The sequence below is a fragment of the Rhinatrema bivittatum genome, chromosome 13, assembly GCF_901001135.1.
Source record: "Rhinatrema bivittatum chromosome 13, aRhiBiv1.1, whole genome shotgun sequence".
NCBI lineage: Eukaryota > Metazoa > Chordata > Amphibia > Gymnophiona > Rhinatrematidae > Rhinatrema > Rhinatrema bivittatum.
In genome coordinates this window covers 17,829,263-17,854,204 of record NC_042627.1, presented here as the reverse complement: position 1 = coordinate 17,854,204, position 24,942 = coordinate 17,829,263, and the positions used below count along the sequence as shown (strand labels likewise).

The window sequence follows — 24,942 nt, the reverse complement described above, 5'->3', positions numbered from 1 at the left end:
GTCCCAATACAGATCCCTGAGGCACTCCCTTCCACAGAGAAAATTGTCTATTTAATCCTAAAATGGGCCGGCGGCTGTCCAGTCGAAAACTGGACGCTCAATTTTGCTGGCGTCCAGTTTACGAGCCTGTGGCTGTCAGCGGGCTCGAGAACCAACGCCGGCAAAATTGAGCGTTTGCTGTCATACCCGCTGACAGCCACCACTCCGGGCTAAAAGAAGGCACTAGAAACGCGCTAGTGTCCCTAGCGCCTCCTTTTGCCCGTTTCTACCGCCGGGCCTCATTTAAATAGAGAATCGCACGCTCTCCCGCAGACTTTACTGAATCGGCCTGTAAGAGAGGAACTTCAGTAGTGCCACTTTTTTTTTTTGTGCAATAATTTTACCCCTCAATTAAGGGAGCAAATCTTCCAGTCAAGACAGATAATAGAAGATCCCCTTCTCCTTACTAGTTCACTTCCTCACTGGCCCTTATTCAGCTTTGCCTTTAAGGTTTTCAGGCATTCATTTTCTTATTTGGGAATTAGATGCCTGTTTGTTTAGCTCTAGAAATCTTGATCTTAATTTGGCTTGGGTCCCAAGTGAAACAAGCTTGGTGGGCTTTAAACGTATGTGCATGCTTGTATACAAACCACCATAGTCTCTGCTCGGCAAGACCAAGAACTCGTACGTGTTATGCTTTCGGACTGAAGAGTACTTGCACCACAGTGGGGTCTCTCTCCTGGAATAACAAGGGTGCTGCATGTTGGACGTTTGAGATACACTGGCAGAGATGTGTGGGGGAAGCTTGCACAGCACACATGAAGATTTTTCTCACATCTGTGAGCCCTGGAATCTGCACAGCATCTGATTCGGTAATGAACAAAAACATATATACCTTAGAGAGCCCAAGTGTGAAGGTTGGGAGCTGCAACACAGCATCAAGGCCTCAACCGTCTTCTATAGATGAATGAATGGGCAATGACAAGCTTCAAACTTGGAGTTATTTGGCAATGTTGGTTGCTTTTTTTTTTAGTACACTAAATCGCACAAGTTAAATTAAAAAATAGTCCTCCGTCTTTATAATGAATGTGGAGTCAACTATTGGTTTGTAATAAAGGAAAGGTTGTTATATCTGAATTAAGCTGCTATTGCACAAGATTTATTTTCTCTTAGTTTGTTATAGCAAGGGTTTGTTTTTTTCCTATAAAGACACAGCCCCTTGTAATCTCTCTCAGTAGACTGTAAGGCCATCATTCAAGTTTGATTACTTTTCAGGAGAGACTGCCTGGGGCTTGAAGCTGGGTTTGATTTCTTGGGGCAACCTGTGGTGAAAAATATTCATTCATTCATTGACACAAAGAGCATGTGGAGAGCAGGAAAAGTCCTTATCAGATTAAAAAAAAAAAAAAATCTCAGATCCAACACAGAATAAAGAATTTCTGGGACTCCGCCCTTAGGGAATGACTTTGGCTAGAGCATACAGTAAAATTAGGTTGCCGTTAAAAAAAAAAAAAGAAAAAAGCAAGTTCTGCCCTAAAATGGTGACCTTTCCCTCTGGAATTCTGCCCTTTGACCTCTCTATCATTAATCACCAAGTGCCCATTGACAGTAATCCATCACGGAGGTGACAGGACCTGAAACCGGCTGCTAAAAGGATTTGATCCGGCACTGGCATCCTGTCCCACGCTGCTCGTTTTCAGCCTTTCCTGTTCAATGCCTTGTTGTTTTTTTTTTTAATAGTAGAAACTTGAATCACGTTCACATGTTTGCTTCCTTTCAAAGCTGTGAAGGGTGGGACGCAGGCCCCCGTCAACCCCCACCAGCCCTTCTCTTTAGGGACTGACTTGAACGGCATTTCCTTCGCGCCGGCAATCGCATTTTTTTTTTTCAATCTGACTCCCCCCTCCCCCCCCCCCCTTAGTTTGCTGTTCTTCTCTGACTTTTGGTAGAAATACCAATGGTGCTGTGCTCCACCTCAGCGAAGTGGCACCAGGTCTTGGTATTCTCAGGGGGAAACAGTTAACGCTGTACATGTTAATGGCAGCTGTAGGGGGGGGGATTCTATATGCAGAGGAAAAGTTTGTATGCGTCTTGGGTTGACTTGGCCTGTTCCCTTAAAATTTAGTAGCCTGGCATTCGGCTGGGTTTCAACGGGATATTTCAACCTCTCAGGATTACTTGATTTGCTGTTGGCTTTGGCATTGAAGGTTGTATTAAATAACTGGAACAATAGCTCTCACATCACGATAACGTTCTGGTGCCGTTTGGTTTTCGATGTGTGTTTAATCTGGTTCTAGCTGAAAAATGGAGTTTTGTATAAATGTTAAATTTGATATGTTTATATAAACTGTTGGCCACCTTGAGGCATGTTAAATTATTTATTTGTTTGGTTTTTTTGTATACAGACATTGGATCGAGATATCACATCAGTTCACATATAACTGAACATAAGACATTGGCTGCTTATTTTTACGTTTTAACTTATAGAATAAATTAGACAGGTTAACTTACATAATATCTTAGAAATATTAACATTTTAGCATGTGACTTGGTGAGAAATAAAATAAATGGCTATTGGGCCGATACAGTAAAATCGCGTACAGGCCACTCTCCTGTGCGCGCGATACAGTATTTTAATTTATTTAAATTAGGCCCGGCGGTAAAAAGAGGCATTTGGGACACTAGCACGTCCCTAGCGCCTCTTTTTTGACGGAAGCGGCGGCTGTCAGCGGGTTTGACAGCGGGTGCTAAACTTTGCCAGTGTCAGTTCTCGAGCCTGTTGACAACCACGGGTTCGGAAACCAGACGCCAGCAAAATTGAGCGTCCGGTTTTCGACCCACCAGCCGCAGGCCCATTTTAAATTTATTTTTTTTTCTTTTTTAAACTTTCGGGACCTCATACTTAATTTCGCCATGATATTAAGTTGGAGGGTGCACAGAAAAGCAGGTTTTACTGATTTTCTGTGCACTTTCCTGGTGCCTGAAGAAATTAACGCCTACCTTTTGGATAGGCGCTAATTTCTGAAAGTAAAATGTGCGGCTTGGCTGCACATTTTGCTTTCTGAATCGCACGGGAATACCTAATAGGCCATCAACATGCATTTTGCATGTTGTGGGCGCAATTAGGTTCGGGGGGGTTGGACGTGCGTTTTGGATGCGCTATTACCCTTACTGAATAAGGGGTAAAGCTAGTGCAGACTGGGAGGGAACTTCCCAACCCCCTAGTCTAACCTCCCCTTCCCCTGTCCCTATCCTAACTAGCCCGATTTCTTTTATAATCTCACCTTTTGCTCCTGCCTCGGCAAGTGGCCGCTGTGCCGGGCGCCTCTAGCCCCGCCCCACCCCACCCCTTTTTCAAGCCCCAGGATTTACATGTGTCCCGGGGGTTTTACGCGTGCCGGGGTTTGAAAATCGACCCCTTAGGTTTGAAGGGTCCACAGTATTTATCTTCCAGATTGGCTTGGCATAATTGTAAGTGGCTATTTGGTCATCACAGTCTGCTCAGTTAGAGCTGTCGCCTGGATGTAAGTTTAGAATGAGTAAAGCGGGCTCTTACTGCTATTGCTCCAACTCCGGAATGATATACCTGTGGTAATTAGGACTGAATGTATTTATGATTCAAAAAATTGGTTGTCATATCTAGTCCCTAAAATTGTGCAGTAACATCAATAAGGTCTGGTAAGTCAGATTGTGAGGTGGATGGGTGGGTGTGGAGCTGTCTATAACAGGCTTGTTGCTGTGTGTTTTGTATTTTATTATTTTTATTTTTATGTATTTTCTTTTAATTTTTATTATGTATGTAAACTATTGTAAACTGCTTTGACAGGCTATGTGGTATATCAGTTTTATACGAAAATTAATTGTTGAGAGAAAATTGAAAAGCAAAGCCCAGTGACTCAGACACCCTAAGCAAATTTCAGAAAAGCCAACGGTTTGTCAAGCCCAGCATCCTGTCTCCAGCAGTGGTCATTCCCAATAAGTAGATTCAATTTCTTGTTTCTCACGCCTTGAGATAAGAGGTGAGTTTCTTGGAGTCACCTGCTTAATAACTGCTTATGGGCTTTTCCTCCAGGAACTTGTCCAAACTATTTTTTAAGCCTTGCTATGCTTGGTGCAGTGACCACATCCTCCGACACAAAATTTCATAGCTTGATCATACATAAAGTGAAAAAATACTTTTCTCCAATTTGTTTGACATCTGCCACTTATTGGTATTCTTTGAAAGGGTAAACAGTCATTCCCTATGTACCTGTTCCACCCAACTCATGATTTTATAAACCTCTGTCAGCCCCTTCTTCAAGCTGAAGAGCCCCAGCTCTTCTGCATAAGTGAGCTGGTTCATCCCCTTTATCATTTTTGTTGCCCTTCTCTGTACCTTTTCTAATTCCACTATATCTTTTTTTGAGATGGGAAGACCAGAATTGCACAAAATAGTCAAGGATCAGTCGCACCATAGATCTCTACAGAGTCAAATCACTTATTTATGGCATATTTTTCCAACAGGAGAACTTAAAAGCTTGTTAAAATGAGTATAGAAGTTTCCAAATAACAATATATAAATAGAACAGGGTATGTAATGTGGGTATATTTAAATAAAAATAGTGCATAATTGTGGGTATTAATAGAGAAAAGGGATATAGGGGATAAATTCAGTGTTTATCAGGTATTCATTGAGCTAATAATTCTAACTGGAGCCAAAGGCCAATTTGAAGATCCCAGGTCTTTACTAGTTTTCTGAAAGAAGGGAGATCTGGATCTGGGAGCGCATAAGGGGCGAGACATCTGTTAAGGTAAGTTAGAGCTAAACCTTCGAGGGTTTTGAAGGCTAGACCCAGGATTTAGAGTTTAGTGCAGTACAGTGTTAGGAGCCAGTGTAGGGATTTCGGGCCTGTATTTATTTATTTTGTTAGCGTGTGGGCTGCTGCATTCTGTTTGAGCTGGAGGTGGTAGTTTTAAGCTCTTGGGGGTTCCGATGTAGAGTGAGTTGCAGTAGCCCAGATGGGAGAGTAAAGAGGCTTGGATAGGAGTTGACAGCAGTGTCTTCCAGGACATGGCAGAAGTGGAAAAAGGCTACTTTTGTCACTGCTTGGATTTGGCAGTGAGTTGGGAGTCTAGTATATATAGACTCTGGGTTAACGTTGTCACCATGGGTCAGTTTCAGGTGTGGCCGAGTGGATTTTTTTAATGATATTCTTTGTTTTGTTCTTTCCTTTCTGAATAATTCATAGCGTTCTCTTTGCATTTTTGACCGCCGCTGCACATATTAGCTGAGGATTTCGGCGAGCTGTTGACAGTGACTCCGAAATTCTTTTTTAGGTGGTTACTCCAAATACGGAAGCCAGCCTTGTGTATCCAAAGTTAGGATCCATTTTTTTCCTACGTGCATGACTTTGCACTTGTTCACATTAAATTTCACCTGCCATTTGGATGACCAGAATCGCAGTCTGAGTCCTCCTTCAGTTCCTCATAGTTTGACCTGCATTATCTATTCAGAATATTTTTTTTTTCCTTCTGTAAATTTGATCACTTCACTTTGCCATTCCCTTTTTCTAAATCATTAATGAACAAGTTAAACACCACCAGTCCAAGGACAGGTCCCGGGGCCCTTCACTATTCACCTCTCTCCACTGGGAAAACAGTTTAGTCTTACTTTTTGTTTCCTGTCTTTTAAACAGTAAGAAAGCACCACCTATCCCATGACTATTTAGCTTTTTTGGAGGAATTTCACCTTTATCAAATGCCTTCATGTATAGTAATGATAGTACCTTTCAGCAATCTGATTAATGTGTAAATTAGATAAAATCAGCGTGGGAGTAAGGATTCCCCTTTTTTTCAGCATTTAAACACAGAAGATATTAAAGGATATCCCACAGCCTTTGATGGCTCTGTTCTGAGTGCTAAGGCTTAGTTCATGATCAGCTTAACACTTCCACCAGCAATCATTTCCTTGAATACTGATCTCTGCTACCGTCCTTGCTCCCAGGATCTCAGAATAAATGCCCTGCTACTGTTGATAACCACTTGGCTTCTAAGACTGCCTCTTGCATATTTCAGCTTTCTACCAGGTAATTTACTATATGTAATCGCCACCTGTACATAGCATTATATATGATTGGCAGGTTTGTTTTTCGGGGGTGACCAGGTCAGTCATCTTCTGAAATTAGGTATGATGTCCCTACCCTGTCATAGGCATGTGAGTTGGATCAGCTATTGGTGATTGATTTTGTGTTATCTGTAACGTGAGCAGAAATAAATACAAAACTTTAGTGACTATTTGATCTTTGTTTTATTTGTGTTCTTGCTTTTGGCTACACAATTATTTTTCCTCTTTCTGCTTTATGACTCCTTTCTTTGCTTCGGCTTCCTTTGTCTCTGCTATTCTGTCTCTTTTTTTTCTTCTTGCTGGTTTTCTCTTGATATTTCTCTTTTTTGGCTCTGCCTCATTGCCTTTTCTTCTCTTGTACTGCTTTTGTAACTGCAGGAACACCTATCAGTCGGATCCCCATCATGGCAAAGCAGCTGTTGGATCTCTACATGCTTTACAAGCTGGTGACTGAGAAAGGTGGGCTGGTAGAGGTCATTAATAAGAAGATGTGGAGAGAAGTCACCAAAGGCCTTAATTTGCCAACTTCCATAACCAGCGCAGCATTTACACTTCGCACACAGTGAGTGCCAAAACATGATGAGAGAGACACCAAAGCTACACCCATCCTGAAGAAGTTAGGGTCGGAGCTATGGACTCAGTCTGGTTGCCCTCCTGATAGAGAGCCAAATATACGCAAAACTGTTACCAACACAAATCCGAACAGCTAGTAAGAAACGATCAGATCCACACACAAAGTAGCCAGTAAGATTTTTATTTGAGGGACAGTCATACATGGGAAAAAATTCTGATACTTTATCAGAGAAAACCCTTAGATATGATCGTGTTTCATGGCTCTGCCTCGGGTGTGTAATCATTTATTTATTTGTTTATTTAAAATCTTTTCTATACCGTCGCTAAGTTAAGTACCATCGCAACGGTTTACATGTTGGCACCATTTAATTCCAGGTCTTTTTATTTTATTTTATTTATTTATTTTAATACATTTATATACCGTTTCACCAAGTACAAGAGATGACCGAAGCGGTTTACAATATATTCAAAAGAAAAATTAAAATAACGTAAATTTATGGAAATAAAAATAAAATAAAGCACAAGTGAGGTAAAAAAACAAAAGCAAAAATTATATTAAAACGTCATTTTAATCTTGCAGAGCCACAAAACACGATTGTTTCAATGTGTTTTTCTCTGATAATGTATCAGAGTTGTTTTTTTTTTTTTTTTCCCCATGTATGACTGTCCCTCCGAAAAGTCTTTTAAAAATTTATACAACTGGCTGGATTTTGTGTCGAGCCAAATGTACTGCCAGAAAAACCCTGATCTGAGTCAGACACCTTGGTAATGGAGGCACAAGGGCCTGGTATGAATGACGTTCCTCCATGCATGAACCACCCCCAATACACCTAATGTCATTATATTCATTATTTAATGTGAAAAGATAACATTTTAGTGCTTTCTATTTCATTAATGAGCCTTTTGCATATTTTAAAGTAAGGGAAAAGGAACCGAAAACGAATGCAAAGGATAAATTATGCCAATTGAAAGTTTTAGACATCAGAAGTAATTATCCTCTCCGCTTGTCCCAAGGCAGGCTTGGACGTTTGATGTCTGAGGTACTTCTCTTTCTCTCTCCCTCAGGTATATGAAGTACCTGTATCACTATGAGTGTGAGAAGAAGGCGCTAAGTTCTCCGGCTGAGCTGCAGGCTGCCATTGATGGGAACCGGCGGGAAGGGAGGAGACCCAGCTACAGCTCGGCCTTGTTCAGCTACTCTTCAAACACGGCGGTGCGGCCACCATCCCTGCTCTCCCCTCCCAAACATCATCTCCCGCTCATTGCTGTCCACCCCGGTGGCACTGGCACCCCTCGGCCTTCCCAAGGAGCCACACCCAAGAAAGGTTTGCACTTTTTCCTGTGTTACCAGATGGTGTCTGTGTCCTTCAGGAGAGGGAGCTACAGTTTGGGGGGGGGACGGGACATTTTGCACAACTAGTTACTTGTAATTACATTTGGGAATAATTGAATGCAACCAATTACTTCAGTTCTAGGTAGTTACTAGTTTAGATACTTCCTAAAATCAGTTTTCCATGATTCATGCGCCCTTACAATGGCAGCACAATCTGTCATGGGTTATTTTGGTTATATTTTAACTGATCCAAGACTTGTTAAATCCATAGAGTACAGTTACATGACTTTCTGTTAATTTCTGTTATGTAGATTGCCTGTTATATTTACATTTACTATTTGTACATTTTTTAGAAACATGATAGCAAAAAAAGACTATATGCTATTTGGTTTGCCCATCCACACCAACCACTCAGCTCCACAATCGCTTCCACTCTCTTAGGGATCTCTTGTGCTTATCCCAGCCTTTCTTGAATTCAGTTACTGTCTTATCTCGATTCAGGGAGCCTATTGCGTGCATCCACTACCCTCTCTGTAGAGAGATGTTTTCTTAGATAACTCCTGAATCTACCCACTTTTATCTTCATCCCAGGACCCTTTGTTCTAGAGCCTCCTTTCCATTCAGAGAGTCCTGCCTCCAGTGCATAGAAACATTGCTGGTATTTGTGTGTCTCTCATATCTCCCCTGGCCTACCTTTTCTCTAGGATATACATGTTTAGCTCTTTTAAGTCTATCTCCTTATGTTTTAGAAAGACCACTGACCGTTATAGTAACCACCCTCTGGACCGGCGCATACTCGTTTATATCCCGTTGAAGGTGTGGTCATGTGCCTACTATTCCAAACGAGATCTGACCAGGGGTCTATAGGGGGGCAATATCACCTCCTTTTTTTCTGCTGCCCATTCCTCTGGTTTTTGCTGTCGCCTTATACACCTATTAGGCCCACCTACAATTTGGAAATCCTTACCTGTGTTGCTCCAGTGCATGAAATGTTTGAAAACTTTCGAAGACCACTTTATTGAAGTTTGCTTTTGATTGACGCATGTTTTGTAGCCGTCGTAAGAATATGGTTTTATCAGTTTAATTTTGTTTTATAATTTAACCCTGCTTGATTTTTCCATTTTACTTTAATTTTGGTAGTTGGTTTTGTGTCTCTAGTTTTGTATATCACCTCATGCCTTGGTTGAGGTGATTAATAAACATAAATTAGCGATCACCCCCAAATCCTACTCTTTTGTGCTTAGAAGAATTTCACTCCCTAAACTGTACCTCTCCCTTGGGCTTTTGTAGCCCAAATGCATAGCTCTGCATTTTTTTAGCATTAAATCTTGGCTGCCAAACTCCAGGCCATTCCTTGAATTTCACTAGATCCCTCCTCATGTTTTCCACGCCTTCCTGGCTGTCTGCCCTGTTGCAGATTTTAGTATCATCTGCAAAAAAATGAAAACTTTCCCGGCAATCCATCCCCAACATTGTTGGGAGCATTTGCATCATTTTCAAGTGAATCGGGGAGGACCTGCAAAGTTACTAGTTGCTTTGGTTTTTGAGAAGCTAACTGGTTTCATTTGGTGAAAGCAATAAATGGCAGTAAGGAAGGTGGTGGGAAAACTGGATTATATTCTGACCTCTGTCACTCTGGGTGCTGGCCTTCACATGTCTTCATGCTCTGCGGGGTTGCCATAAACTTGCTGAGCCCTTATTTTGATTTCACCAAGTTATAAGGCACAGCTCAATAAAAGCACTCTGCTCCTTCCCAGGCCAGTTTATATTGATGACTGCTAGCAAAGTGTTTTCCCATTGATTACATCCTCTAGGATGGAGGAAAATTAAAAGGCAGGTGTGCCCTGTGATCCTGATCTCGATAAGACGTTTGGAAATATGGTGTTGATGTAGTTTATTTAAAAGGGTTTTCTTACCTGCCCTTCCCCCCCCCCCCCCCCCCCCCAAAAAAAGGGTCAGAGCGGGGTACAAAAGAAATACATAATTAATATTTGACAAAACCACACAAAATAATCATCAAGTTGTAGGGGTAACTGAGCTGAGCATGTTTAAGACAAAGCAAAGGAACAAGGCAATGCACCAGTCAGAAACAGGGAAGGCTTTGCTAAAGAGGTAGGTCTTCCAAACTTTGACTATTTTTTGTAACTTTCGCTCCTTCTGGTTATAGTTATCATTTGTTAATGCCTCTGTTCCCTGTAAACCGGTTTGATTTGATCTGCTATCATGAAAGTCGGTATAGAAAAGCGTTAATAAATAAATAAATGTTGCTATCTTAGGTAAGACGAATGTTGAGAGGCAGAGAGTTCCATAGTGTAGGGCCGAAAAGAGAGAAGGCACACACTTCAGGCATGGAGAGACAAGCTGAACAGAGGGAAGCGTGAAGGCGTGTGAATGCGGCCCAGGGAGAGGAGATGTCATGTAGGAGACTGTGACTAATGACAGCTCTCTTACCTTGTATACAGTAGTAAAGGGACAGCCAATGTAAGGACTGGAGAACGGGGTGATATGTTCTCTGGTAGGGGTATCAGTCAGGAGACAGGCAGCAAAACTTAGATCACAGAGTAGATTGTGGTAAACGGCACAAAGAGAGTTGTGTTAATGGGTTAAAAACTAGTTTCAAATCATTTTTGTGAGTGAATTTGATATGCCACAAAGATGTGCAGCTGTTCTCTTGCACAGACCCGTGTGCTATAAAACTGTTATTTGCCAGTAATTTTCTGTCCATAAAATAAGTAATTGCAAGATGGGGCATTTGATATCAGGAAAGTGTTTTGGGCTCACATAGCCGAGAGAAATAAGGAGAGGGAGGCTGCAACCTTCACTTTAGTGTATCAAATAGAGAACTTAGGGCTTGACTTTCTAAAACTTTTTTTTTAAATAAATAAAGCCCATATTTTTTGTTAGTTGGCGAAACTGTTGTATTTTCATTTATTACCTAAATTCAAATTTCACGTGTTGTCGATATCTAGTGTAAGAGTTATCAGTTTGCCCTATTGGCTAGGGATATGAGTAGGCGTAGTTAGCTGGGCTTTATAAAACAAATCTGGAAAATGCCATGTGGGCCAAGTAATGCAGTTGGACAACAACAGAAGTCCATTCATTTTCTAATGGGAATTGAATAAAACGACCTGGTAGCCATGTTTGTCCAGTTAGTTACAGAGAAGTAAAGGCCAACATGCAAGCTGTGGAAGATGCCTTTTTGTTGGCCTGAATAAATCCGTGACGTTATCTCCTTATAGAGCTGAATGGAAATGTAGCGTAGTTTTGCATTTATTTATTTATTTTTTTTACAGCAGCTGAATGGAATATACTAACTGAAACCAAAGACAGAAAAATGAGTGTAGGTGGTGGAGCAGGTAGTAAAAAAAAAAAGAAGAGTTTGTAAGACTTGTTTCAAGCCCTACCTAAAATAATTTAAAAAAAAACAAAAAGTCCTTCAATCAGATAACCCACACCCTTTATTGATTTTGCTTCTGGGACCACACTCCTGGCAGTGTTCATCCAGCCAGCAGAATTGTTTACATTTGCCTGCAGTGTGACCACCCTGTCAGTTCACGGAAAGCAGCAATGCTAGTAGCATTTTCAAAATAGCAACTTCCCTTTTTTTTTTTTTTTTTCAGCTCTGTTTCCTTCTAAGTTGCTCCATAAAGCCAAGAAGAAAGTTCCTGTTGCATATTATTATAGAATAGCAAATATTCACTGTTGCAGTCTTTGTACCGTCTTGTTTTAAAGTTTTGTTATCGTTAATGCTAAGATTCTACTCTACATTCAGTTCTGTCTCTGAACATGTATAGTGTTTTATCAAGTATGAACTGCCTGCGCAGATGTGTTAAAATATATGCTGTGTGTGTGTAGTAGCTGTTGAGATTTTTTTATATAGTTATCTCAATATGATACTGAATGTGCTGCATGGATGCTGATGGAAAGCCAACTAAAATAAATATGGAAATTTAACTTTAAAAGCTAACCTGAAATGTTAATATAAAAACACTAAATCTGCCCTGTCCATACAGCTGTTTGAAAGTTGGACTGTACTGCCAATCCTCCCTTTTTTTTTTTTTAAAGGAGAAGGAGCCCCACTGATGGTGTCTGTACCAAGCCGTATGAGTGTACCTGTGGCCCTGGCCAGCCAGCAGGCAGCTGTGGCAGCGAGGATGGCCACGCTGGAACAGCTGAGAGAGAGGTTGGAGTCTGGCGAACCACCTGAAAAGAGAGCATCCCGTGTGAGCGAGGAAGAGCAACGTCTGCTCCAGCAGGCATTCCAACATAACCTGCTCAGCATGGCCAGACAGATCCCCATGAAGCTCAGAATCAATGGCAAAGGTGAGCTGTTTTCCATGCAAGCTGCACGCTCTGCTTTTCACTCAACGCACAATTAAGCTCTGGAATTTGTTGCCAGAGGATGTGGTTAGTGCAATTAGTGTAGCTGGGTTCAAAAAAGGTTTGGATAAGTTCTTGGAGGAGAAGTCCATTAACAGCTATTAATCAAGTTTTACTTACAGGCCGACACAGTACAGTGCGCTCCGATGGAGTGCACTGTTAGCCTGCTCTTGGACGCGCGTTTTCCCTTACCCCTTATTCAGTAAGGGGAGGAAAACTCGCGTCCAACCCGCGGCACCTAATAGCGCCCTCAACAAGCAAATGCATGTTGATGGCCCTATTAGGTATGCTTGCGGGATACAGAAAGTAAAATGTGCAGGCAGCCTAGCCGCACATTTTACTTTTAGAAATTAGCGCCGACCCAAAGGTCGGCGCTAATTTCTTCCGGCGCCGGGAAAATGCACAGAAAAGCAGTAAAAACTGCTTTTCTGTGCACCCTCCGACTTAATATCATAGTGATATTAAGTCGGAGGTCCCGAAAAGTAAAAAAAAAAAAAATTTTTGAATTCGGCCCGCGGCTGTCGGGCCGACACCAGATGCTCAATTTTGCCGGCGTCCTGGTTCCGAGCCCGTGGCTGTCAGCGGGCTCAAGAACCGACGCCGGCAAAATTGAGCGTCGGCTGTCAATCCCGCTGATAGCCGCCGCTCCTGTCAAAAAGGAGGCGCTAGGGACGCGCTAGTGTCCCAAGCGCCTCCTTTTCCCCGTTTTTACCTCGTCACCTAATTTAAATACAGAATCGCGTGCACCGGTGAAGGGCCGGTTCGTCCGCCGGGAGAGCGGGCGTTCATCCGCTCTCCCGCGGACTTTACTGAATTGGCCTGTTAGGGAATAGCCACTGCTATTAATTGCATCAGTAGCATGGGATCTTCTTGGAGTTTGGGTACTTGCCAGGTTCTTGTGGCCTGGTTTGGCCTCTGTTGGAAACAGGATGCTGGGCTTGATGGACCCTTGGTCTGACCCAGCATAGCAATTTCTTAGGTTCTTACTCTGCCTACAAAGTGCTAGGAGCATAGATCCTTCCTGGAAACGTGATACCAAATTCGGAGAGGCCTACCACATGGTGCAAGCAAGAGGAAAAGGTGACTGTCCCAGACAGCTCTCTAAAGAGAACGATATCCTGTGTTGTATCCTTAGGGGCAAAGGGACAGTAATCTCCTTGTTATAATCAATCTGAATGTTTCCTTTTAGGCGCTATCATAACTATAAGGCACCCTGAGTGATTTATATTTTGAGCAAAGAATTGACCAGATGAAAGGATAACTCATGCAAGCTTGTCACAGATGTATTGTTAGTCCAATAAAATGGCATTACCTCCAACTTCTTTGATCCTTACTTCCATGTATAGAAATCTCCCAAAGCTATCTAAAACTTGTGCATGGGAGATTTAACAAAGCAGGCTTAACTCTGTATGCTTTTGCAAAAAGCTGAGTATTTTTCTACTGTGTCCTATGTACTTTAAACACCAAGTTGTCATTTAAAATAATTTTAATAGTCTGCTGAAGGAAGATAAGCTGTATAGTCTTGATTTGGACTTGTAGGATAACCTCTCTGCAGTCCTGTTAGTAACTGGTTTGTCATCTAAAAGCCCCAGTTACAACAGTTTAGCATCATATGATAAGGATCTCCTTTCCGTATCTGTTTGCAATGGGTGATTGTCAGGAGCCTTCTTTTTCTATACCTTCTATTAATTGGATCAGTTTGAGTCTTGGGAGGTGTTGGTTAACCTTGGAGACTGTGGAGCTGGAGTTACAATTAGGTGAAACCTTGAATCCTTAAAGGTCACACTATTGAAATGAAAGTCGTTTCCAATGCTGATTATAAAGCACGGGGACCTGGCATGCTCTGCCTCAGGACCATATTATAATTAAACTGAAGCTATAAACAACACTTATTGCTGGAATCTTAAGAATGATTGCCGTCCTGTTAACAGCTGGCTTCTCATTCCTAGACCTTCAGATCTCTTTAATGAGAGAGCTTGACTTTCTTTTTATTCCAGCTGCAGATAGGAATGTGGTATTTTTATGGGGCACGTGGGCAGTTCTTCGTGCATTATAGGATTTTAACTTGGCCAGATCTGTGATTCTAGCTTTTAACATTAGCTAGCCAAGCAGCCACAGGTGTCTGTGAGAGTTCTGCCATCTTGTGTGCACTAAACACTTTTTCCTTACCCAGTCAGACCAGTCCAGATGAATGGGTTATGCTCACCGATCAGCAGATAGAGACAGAGACCAAAACATTTGCTGATGTCACCCCTTATAAGCATCCGTACTGATCTCAGTATGCCAGTATTCTCTGTCTCCTGTAGATGGTAGACAAGCATCCCATGCTGTAGGATGCTTGTCTGCAATGCTCCTTCTATCCTATTTTGGAATTTGAAGCAGGTCAATAAGACCTTGAGGGTGTCTCATTTCCAAATGGAGATGTTGAAGTCTGTCGTCATGGCAGGGGGAATTTCTGATGTCCTTGGATCCGACAGAAGCCTACCTACACATTCCAATCAGGGAGTGCCATCAAAGGTTTCTTCGTTTTGCAGGGCTGGGGAATATTTCCAATGAGCTGCTCTGCCCTTTGGTTTGGCCATGGCTCCCAGGAGCTTCTTAAAAGTTATGGTTGTGGTGGCGGCCGCTCTGCGGAAGGATGGGATTTTGACGCATCCGTGTCTAGATGATTGGCTTGTAAGAGTGAAGTCAGAATGGGAGAGTGTCACAGCCACCAACCAGATAATAGTATTGTTGCAGGATCTCTATTGGGTGGTGAATTTTTCCAGAAGCAATTTGAAACAATCTCAGACCCTAGAGTTTTTGGGAGCTGTATTCAGCACTACCCTTTGTTACAGGTAATACTGGCAGGCTGAAGTCAGCACAAATGTTTATAAGAGGTGACATCAGCAAACCTTTTAGTCTCTATCTTCATAACCCAATTTTCTGGACTGGTCTGACTATTCAAAGAGAGGATATTTTCAAGTAAGTAAGAATACATTTCTCCTTTCTTTCATGAACAAAGTTCATCTAGTACAATGCTGACCTACTGTACTTAGTAAAAGGCAGCAAGATAACTGCAGACTTTCTTAAACTAACAGGGCTGCCATCTTTTCATTATTTTTGAACAGTAAACAAAGCAAGTGAGACTTGGCAACCCCATGAGCAAGTTTCAGTTTGATTACATGACTTTCAGGCAGTAAAGATGTTTGATCAGTATTAGATAAATGTCAGTTTGACAAAATGAGACCTGTTCTGTGACTTCCAGCTTACAAATGCTGTATTTGCTGAAAGAGTCTCCCATTGAGGCTGCCAGCAAGTTGCGCCAGTTTTGATGGTGGTAATAACGATGCGGACATCTATCCACTGGAAGCTGGATTGAAACCACGAGTACATATTTTTCAGTGGGCAAAGCTTTGTCACTAAAATCACCATCACAGTTGGCACTGTCTGCAGAGGTAGCCGAGAGGCCAAGGATTGAAGGGCTGTTGTAAGTAAATAATTCTATTACTCTCCCCAGTGGTCATTACCCGTGGGCCCTCCTGTTTGGGAAGTATAATTGAAACCAGCAGCGTCAAATTGGAAGATGGATCTTAGTACTTTTTGTCCCGGTCCTTCCCAACTGCTCTCTTCTGTTGTCAGGCAAGGAAGCTCCCGTGGAGTGCTGCAAAGCAGAAGAAAAGCACGGTTTTGGGAGCCTTGATTGCTCAGCAACATTACTGCCTTGACTGTTACCTTCCTTCATCATCAGGAGTGCTATCTTCCGTATAACGTCCCCAAGACTGTCATCTTGGCAAACAAGCCATGTAATGAGATCCCACAAACAGAAACTTGGAGCCATATTTTGCAAACTACAAAATTATAAAGCATGAGACCTGGAATTTATTTTTTTTTTTGGGGGGAGGGAGGTAGTTTTAATTGATATGAATCTATTTTTGAACTACAGGACTATGCCTCTTGTGAGTCATTTAAGATTGAAAAAAAGGGACCAGCCTGGAGATTCAGTAGCAGTGCTGTGCAGTGCCATGTAGAGAATCTGAGTCTGATTTCTAGGCTGCTGCTTGAGCCAGTTAGGGCTGGAGATGCTACGGAAGGGATTCTAACTATCATGCAATAGCAATATCTGTTGGGCAGACTCAGAGCCCACATTGCTGAAGTTTGTGGCCCATGGTGCAGAATAGTTACTGTGATCACTGGGCAAAGTCAGTTGGGAGGGAATTTTATTATTAGGCCCACATAAACATTTGTCTGCTGCAGATTTCCGCCAACCAAATGATCAGATTCCAAATCATTTCTATGACGCTCAACATGTTCTTGTAATTATAGCTCAGATCAGCAATATATATGTACCTCATCTGCTACATGTACTGCCTGCACCCTCCAAACTTTGGAGGGTGCAGGCAGTAAGAAATTATGCTCAATATATTTTTATTTTGTAATTAACAATAACAAAGCGAAGTGCACTGGATGCTTACATACCCCGCAACCAATGAAATACAATTTATTTATTTTATTTATTTATTTGTATGTTTTTATATACCGAAGTTTGGCGCAGGTCTTCACTCCGGTTTACAGGTATAACAACGGTTTACATGAACGGTCAAACGGTTTACATTAATAACTGTGGGAGAAGGTATAACAAGAGTTTACGTGAACAGTCTTACCATCTACATTAATAACGATGGGGGTATGATTTAGTAATTATATCAGCTAATTTTAGAGGTTTCACAGCGAAGTGCTGCATCATATTGAGTATATTTTACAAGTGAAAAACTACTGGTTACAATGAGAACTGGTTATAATAAGTATAAAGGGTAGGTAGAGTTATAAGGTACTTAAGTGTTTGACAGTGATTATTTTTATAGGGTAGGGCAGGGTAACATTGAATTGTTTACCCTATCCCATCTTTGAAGGCTTGTCTGAATAGCCAGGTTTTGAGTAGTTTTCTAAATATTTTTGTGTTTTGTAGTCTTAGGTTTTCCGCTAGGGTATTCCAGAGACGTGGTCCGGCTATTGAGATTGCTCTTTTTCTTACAGTGGTAAGTTTGGCGGTTGTGACTGATGGGATGTCTAGCTGGGCTTTGTTTGTTGATCTAGTGTTGCGTTGAGTATTGTGTTTTTGTATTATGTGTTTAGGCTGGCACTTTCACTGTTGTATATTGAGTTGTGAAAGATGGTTAGTACTTTGTATTCAATTCTTTTTTTCTACAGGTAGCCAGTGCAGTTCTTTTAGTACAGGGGTGATGTGATCCGGTTTTTTTTTTTTGTGGCCGGTAAGGATTCTAGCTGTGGCATTCTGTAATAATGGGGTTCTCAAACTATCAGCTGTGAACCCCATAACTCCTCCCTCCCATTATCTCCCCATCCCAGTTGCCAAATAGACATAATGTTGCAGAGTTTAGCACTAAACTTCTTGTGCTCTTAGAAAGTGATTGAAAATAAGAGTTCCATGTTGCCAAAAAAGATCTTTGCCTCTTAAATAATATTAAAGACGCTCTGTGGTCAGTTTGTAATATATCATATTATAGATTGAGCCACTGCCAAAGAGATGGATCTGTGGGTTCCCTCCAGGCCAACAAAATAGCTTTTTTTACCCAGCAGTCAGGCCTTTCTAAAGAAAATGGCATCCCCTTTATTTTTAAAGGTCCGTGGAGGAAAATGTTCAAAGAGAACTACCTTTGGGCAAAATGGAAGCATATAACCCAGAAGTTTGGATACATAACCTGTTAGCAGAGCCCAAAAGTGTTGGGAATTCAGACACGACCAAAAGACGTGAAATAAGGTACCGGCTTCCAATTGGCAGCATACACAAGTCTGATTTTGCTATGCCAGCCCAATAAGCTCGAATTGGAGAGAGATTTGCAAGTCACAAAAACTTGTGATGAAGTTCACACAAGGAAACATTTCCAGACAGCTCCTTGATGTGGCGAAATTTGGGGTCTGTAATGTCAAGTCCATCATCTTGTGACCGATTGGCTATGGTCACCAGTCTGACCTTGGGAGCCTGTCGCCGCAGCAATTTTTGCAGTCTGGATAGAGATCTCTTGCTATATTCTGGACAAAAAAGATCTTCTATAGCATCTAAAAAAGCATAGGTCAGATCTTGTCTCAACAAGGAGGCACTGTAATGATTCAGTTGAAAATAGAAGTAACTTGTGTTGGACAACACATAAGTGTCCTTCAAGGTAGAAAAAGAAAGCAGCACACCATCCTCAGATAAAGTTGAGTAATTCCCCTCTCTGTCTATTCCCCAGAATTTTTAAAGTGACTTCCAGGGGCAAAGTCCAAATTCCCCTGAAGGGGTAACAATTGACTGTGGATGAAACTGCTGATACAAGGTAGTCAAACGTTTCCAAGCCCATATAAGAGGGGCATTCAGAACACAACTAGCCATCCCTTTAGGAAGTTTTGTTGGAGAAGCATGTAAGACATAGTTTAAATCTAAGAATTGTACTCTTGATCTATCCCTGTCTAAATTTATGCAAGCAGATTTACTTTAGAGCCAATCTCGCAGAACCCGTAAAAGACTGGCAAAATTATATTCTGCTAACTCTGGTAATGCTAGGACCACCCTGACCCCAGTCAGGTTTTAAGAGGAATATGGGATTTCTTCTCCTGCCAAATAAATTTCACGATCAAAGAATCCAGCCGTGCTAGATCTCTCTTCAGCAATTTGAGCAGTAATTGTTGAAGTACATATAGCCAACGGGGAAAAAATCAGCATTTTATATAGATGTGTTCGTCCCACCAATGAAATAGGCAAGCCCTGCCACGATTGAAACTGCCCTTTACTATGGGCTATAAGGTGATCAAAATTAAGGTGATAAAGATTGGCTGGTTGATATAAATAAACCTAAATATGTAAAAACCTCATCTGCCCATTTGAGTGGAAAGTCCCGACCCCAACAGTTCTGCAAAGCCAAAGCTTCAGATTTATCCATATTCAATCTTAGGCCTGAAAATACCCAAAGGTGGAAAAAAAGCTCCAACATGCATGCTAAAGAAGACACTGGATTAGTGAGGAACACCAAGATATCATCAGCAAAAACTGCAGTGATCAGCAAAAACAGCAGTGATCATCAAACGGTATGGTTTAATATCACTAAAAGAATAGGGAAAAGAACCACAAAGACCCGAGTTTTACAGTTCAAAAACACAGACTTTGAGGAAATGGGGAACTACCTGGAGGAAGAACTTAAAGGATGGGAGAACGAGAGAGATGTGGATCAGCAGTGGACCAATCTAAAGGAGCAATCACCAAGGCAACTGCTCTATATGTTAGAAATGTAAAGAAAAGCAAAAGAAAACTGAAACCTATCTGGTTCTCAATGGAGGTGGCTGACAAAATTAAAGCTAAAAGAACAGCATTCAAGAAATATAAAGGATCCCAAAGGGAGGAGCACAAAGAAGAATATTTGTATCAACTGAGGGAGACAAAGAAATTAATCAAGTTGGCAAAGAGTCAAGCGGAAGAGAGGATTGCCAAGGAGATAAAAAATGGTGACAAAACATTTTTCAGATACATCAGCGAAAAGAGAAAGGTCCAAAGTGGTATAGTGAAATTGAAAGGTGGTAATGATCAATGTGTAGAGAGAGACGAAGAAATGGCAGAAATATTAAACGAATACTTCAGCTCTGTGTTCACTAAAGAAGACCCTGGAGAAGGACCATCTCTAAACAACAAGAAACTGGAGGGAAGGGGAATAGATGAAAATCCTTTTACAGTAGAAAATGTGTGGGAAGAACTAAAGAACCTGAAAGTGGACAAAGCCATGGGGCCTGATGGGATTCATCCAAGGATATTGAGGGAACTCAGAGAGGTTCTGGCGGGTCCGCTGTGTGACCTGTTCAATAGATCCCTAGAAACGGGAGTGGTGCCGAGTGATTGGAGAAGAGCGGTGGTGGTCCCGCTTCACAAGAGTGGGAACAGGGAAGAGGCAGGCAACTACAGACCGGTTAGCCTCACTTCGGTGGTGGGAAAAGTAATGGAGTCACTGCTGAAAGAGAGAATAGTCAACTATCTACAGTCTGGAGAATTGATGGACCAGAGGCAGCATGGATTCACCAGGGGAAGATCCTGTCAGACAAATTTGATTGACTTTTTTGACTGGGTAACCAAGGAATTGGATCAAGGAAGAGCACTAGATGTCATCTACTTGGATTTCAGCAAAGCTTTTGATACGGTTCCGCACAGGAGACTGGTGAATAAAACGAGAAGCTTGGGAGTGAGTGCCGATGTGGTGACCTGGGTTGCAAATTGGTTGACGGACAGAAAACAATGTGTGATGGTAAATGGAGCCTTCTCTGAAGAGAGAGCGGTTTTAAGTGGTGTGCCGCAAGGATCGGTGTTGGGACCGGTCCTGTTCAATATCTTTGTGAGCGACATTGCAGACGGGATAGAAGGTAAGGTTTGTCTTTTTGCGGATGACACTAAGATATGCAACAGAGTGGACACGCCGGAAGGAGTGGAGAGAATGAGACGGGATCTAAGGAAACTGGAAGAGTGGTCGAAGATATGGCAGCTGAGATTCAATGCCAAGAAGTGCAAAGTCATGCATATGGGGAGTGGAAATCCGAATGAACTGTACTCGATGGGGGGGGAAAGGCTGATGTGCACGGAGCAGGAGAGGGACCTTGGGGTGATAGTGTCTAATGATGTGAAGACAGCGAAACAATGCGACAAGGCGATAGCAAAAGCCAGAAGAATGCTGGGCTGCATAGAGAGAGGAATATCGAGTAAGAAAAGGGAAGTGATTATTCCCTTGTACAGGTCCTTGGTGAGGCCTCACCTGGAGTACTGTGTTCAGTTCTGGAGACCGTATCTACAAAAAGACAAAGACAAGATGGAAGCGGTACAGAGAAGGGCGACCAGGAAGGTGGAGGATCTTCATAGGATGACGTACGAGGAGAGATTGAAGAATCTAAATATGTACACCCTGGAGGAGAGGAGGAGCAGAGGTGATATGATACAGACTTTCAGATACTTGAAAGGTTTTAATGATCCAAAAACAATGACAAACCTCTTCCGTAGGAAAATAATCAGCAGAACCAGGGGTCACGATTTGAGGCTCCAGGGAGGAAGATTCAGAACCAATGTCAGGAAGTATTTCTTCACGGAGAGGGTGGTGGATGCCTGGAATGCCCTTCCGGAGGAAGTGGTGAAGACCAGAACTGTGAAAGACTTCAAAGGGGCGTGGGATAAACACTGCGGATCCATAAAGTCAAGAGGCCGCCAATGAAGAGTGGGTGACTCGCCAGAATGATGGCTATTGACACAATACCCTTATTAAATAAACATACACATGCTTACTGTGACTCCTACATCGCTCTAAGCTTCAACAGCAAGAGGTAATGGAAAAAAGGATTTGCACTCACAAAGAGGGGAGTAGCTGGCTTGTTACGGCGGTTACTACCCCAAACCAAATATGCCTGATACTTCACTTTCAATGCATATACAGCATAGCTCTCTGCTTCAATGACAGGGGAGAAGAATAACTGATACTTCACACATCCAGCAGAGCTCTCTGCTACAACGGCAAAGGAGAAGAAAAAGGGTTCGCACTCAAAACGCGGGGAGTAGCTGGCTTGTTACGGCGGTTACTACCCCAAACCAAATGTGCCTGATACTTCACTTTCCATGCATATCCAGCATGGTTCTCTGCTGCATCGGCATGGGAGAAAGACTGATACATCACGCATTTCCAGCATAGCTCTCTGCTTCAACTGCAGGGGGAAAAAAAAAACAAAAACAAAAACAAAAAACTGATGCTTCACGCATATCCTGCATAGCTTCAACGACAGGGGTGAAGAAAAAAAAAGGATTCGCAATCACAAAGCGAGGAGTAGCTGGCTTGTTACGGCGGTTACTACCCCAACCAAATGTGCCTGATACTTCACTTTCAATGCATATCCAGCATGGCTCTCTGCTTCTACAGCAGGGGAGAAGAAAAAAAAAAACCAACAAGAGCTGTACAACATAGTCTAGGTAAAACAAATAAGCATGGGTGTAGCTTGCTTATCGCGGCGGTTACTGCCCCTACTACCCCTAACTAATCAAGCTAGATATTTCACTTGCATGCAGCTCCATCACTGCTCTCTACATTAATGGTGGGGGTGGAAGGGGAATAGAACAAGGAGCTAAGAGTAACAGATAAGAATGAGAGAAAAAATGTGTGAGGCTTGCTGGGCAGACTGGATGGGCCATTCGGTCTTCTTCTGCCGTCATTTCTATGTTTCTATGTTTCTATGTAAGTCCCCAGTTGCATGCCTTGTACATCCTCACACTCCTGAAGTGTACCTGGGAAAGGTTCCAAAAATATCGAGAACAACAATGGAAACAGGGGACAACTCTGCCTAGTACCCCTTTCAATATTGAAAGTCTCTAACCTGGACTGGTTAGTTGTGACATAGGTTGTGGGATTAGAATAGAATAAATTAATCACCTGTCTAAACTGGCCATCCAGACCCGATCTGGCCAGAACTTTAAATAAGTAATCCAACTCAACCCTATCAAATGCTTTTTCAGTGTCGAAGCTAACCACCAGAAAAGTTTCTTTGTCGTCTGCATTGAGACATTGCGCCATCACTAGGCGGACATTTGTCAAGGCAAATCTCCCCCACACAAAACCCAACTGGTCATGTTTAGCAGTTCTTTTAACCAAGATAATTAATCAGTCAGCCCAAATCTTGGCTAGCAACTTTTCTTCAAAATTGGAGAGAGATGGGCTGGTAGGATGCTGGTGAACTTTCATCTTTACCTTTTTTAAGAATAACAGCAATTTGTGCCAAGTTCTTCCCCAGAGGGTAAGACCCTTTTTCCATCAAGGCTGGAAAAACCTTAACAAATATGCTAGGAAGCGCATCCCGCAGGATTTTATAGAATTTGCCACTGAAGCCATCTGGCCCAGGGGCTTTTAATGATTTTGCCTGACCAATTTGTATTCTTATTTCTTCAGTGATCGGGCTGAGCCAGGCCAACTGATGCAGCAAGGAGTTTTACACTCAAGAAATGAGCGTTCTGAAATGGGAGCACTGCTTAGCACCCTCGCATGGAAATCCCATGCATATGAGGGCATGAAGCAAAACAGTACTCCCTGAGGCAGAGAGCTGTGCTGGCCAAATGCAGGCTTTCTTAGCACTGAAAACTTAATTCCTTAGTCAGAGATTGAGTCAAGTTTCCAGTGCTACTGCACTGGCACTTAAAAACCTTTAAAAACATTTTTTAAAAATATAAAATGTCTAGACTTATGTTTACCGCCGCCACTTAGAAAGGGTAAATTTATATTTACCTGCATAAGTGGCGGCAGCAGCAGCTCATGGGACTGCATTGTCTGAGACGTCCCCTTCCCGAGTTAAAATGTGCATTCAGCTTGTGCTGAAACTACATTTTACATTCAACATGCTTTTTTTTTTTTTTTAACTCCCAGTGCATTTGCATAGCATTAGCTTACTGCATCAGAAGTGTCAAAAAAGAATTTTAAAACGAGTATTAAAACTGCTGAAAACCAGCAGACTGTTTTATTATTGCATTGGCCTAACAGAGAAGAGCCCATGTTTGTGTGTGCCTAAGAGACAGGTCTGGCAGACAGAGCACATTGTCTTTGCACAGTGCACTTTCCACTGTTCATGGTGCCACCTGGCGGCCGCAGATATGATAGTGTGATTGGCCGACACAAGCTTTTTGTGTGGGTGTGTGTATATATAGATAGAGATAGAGATTTGTTCATTGTTTCAATTCAATAGTCTTAGCATTCCAGTTGTATATCAAATGCAAAATTTAGGTCTAATCATTGATTCTAATATTTCAATCAACGCCTGCAATGAAGTCTATTGTAAAATCATCCTTTTATAAGTTACGTATGCTTAGGTGACTTAGGGCACTCCTGGAGCCATAGGACTTTGACTTCTCCAGGCTATCGTTCTGATTGGTCTGGATTACTGTAATTCTTTGTATGCGGATTTCTCTACCTGTGCTATTTGAGCATTGCAGATTGTGCACAGCTCCGCAGCCCTGGATTAAATACTATTACCCCTATTTTGTCATCCTTGCATTGGTTGCCAGTCGAGTGGTGGATTCAACTGAAACTGGCGTCACTAACTCATAGACTTCTGCATAATGACTCAATTCCTTGGATCAATTCTGTACTGCATGTATATGTCTTCACGCTCCTTAGGATCGGTGCACAAAAATGTTTTTTAGAGGTCCCTTCTCCAGAGCTAGCCCATCTGGATGTCGCAAGAAAGCCTTTTCCATGGCTGAGCTGCTACTCTGTAAGTCTTTTCCAGAACAGCTGTGGTCCATACCCTCTCTGAAGTCCTTCAAAAAGTTCTTGAAAACCTATTTATTCGCACAGGCGTTTAATAATGAAACCTCTTAAGACAGCACTTTCTTATGAGCAGTGCAGACCAGGTTTTGCCTGTTTTGTTGTGTGTTTTTTGTCAGGTCTCTACTCTTGTAATTTTTAATTTGTGCATGTATTTTATTGTACTGCACTTGAACATTTTTTGTATGAGTGTGGTTAAATTCTTGTAAATAAATATGATTCTTCAGGGCATGGAGCATGGACAAGCCTAAGTTCAAATATGAGCAAGCAGA

General features: G+C 42.1%; 1 protein-coding gene across 2 annotated transcripts in view; it reads left to right on the top strand.

The window, feature by feature from the left end:
- ARID3B (AT-rich interaction domain 3B) overlaps positions 1–24,942 on the top strand; it is a 138,682-nt gene that overhangs the window by 101,187 nt on the left and 12,553 nt on the right. For both annotated transcript variants that reach the window (XM_029574810.1, XM_029574809.1), the window contains exons 5-7: positions 6,461–6,644; positions 7,721–7,980; positions 12,054–12,311. In XM_029574810.1, the coding sequence (XP_029430670.1) occupies positions 6,461–6,644; positions 7,721–7,980; positions 12,054–12,311 (702 nt within the window). The remainder of the gene's footprint in view (positions 1–6,460; positions 6,645–7,720; positions 7,981–12,053; positions 12,312–24,942) is intronic.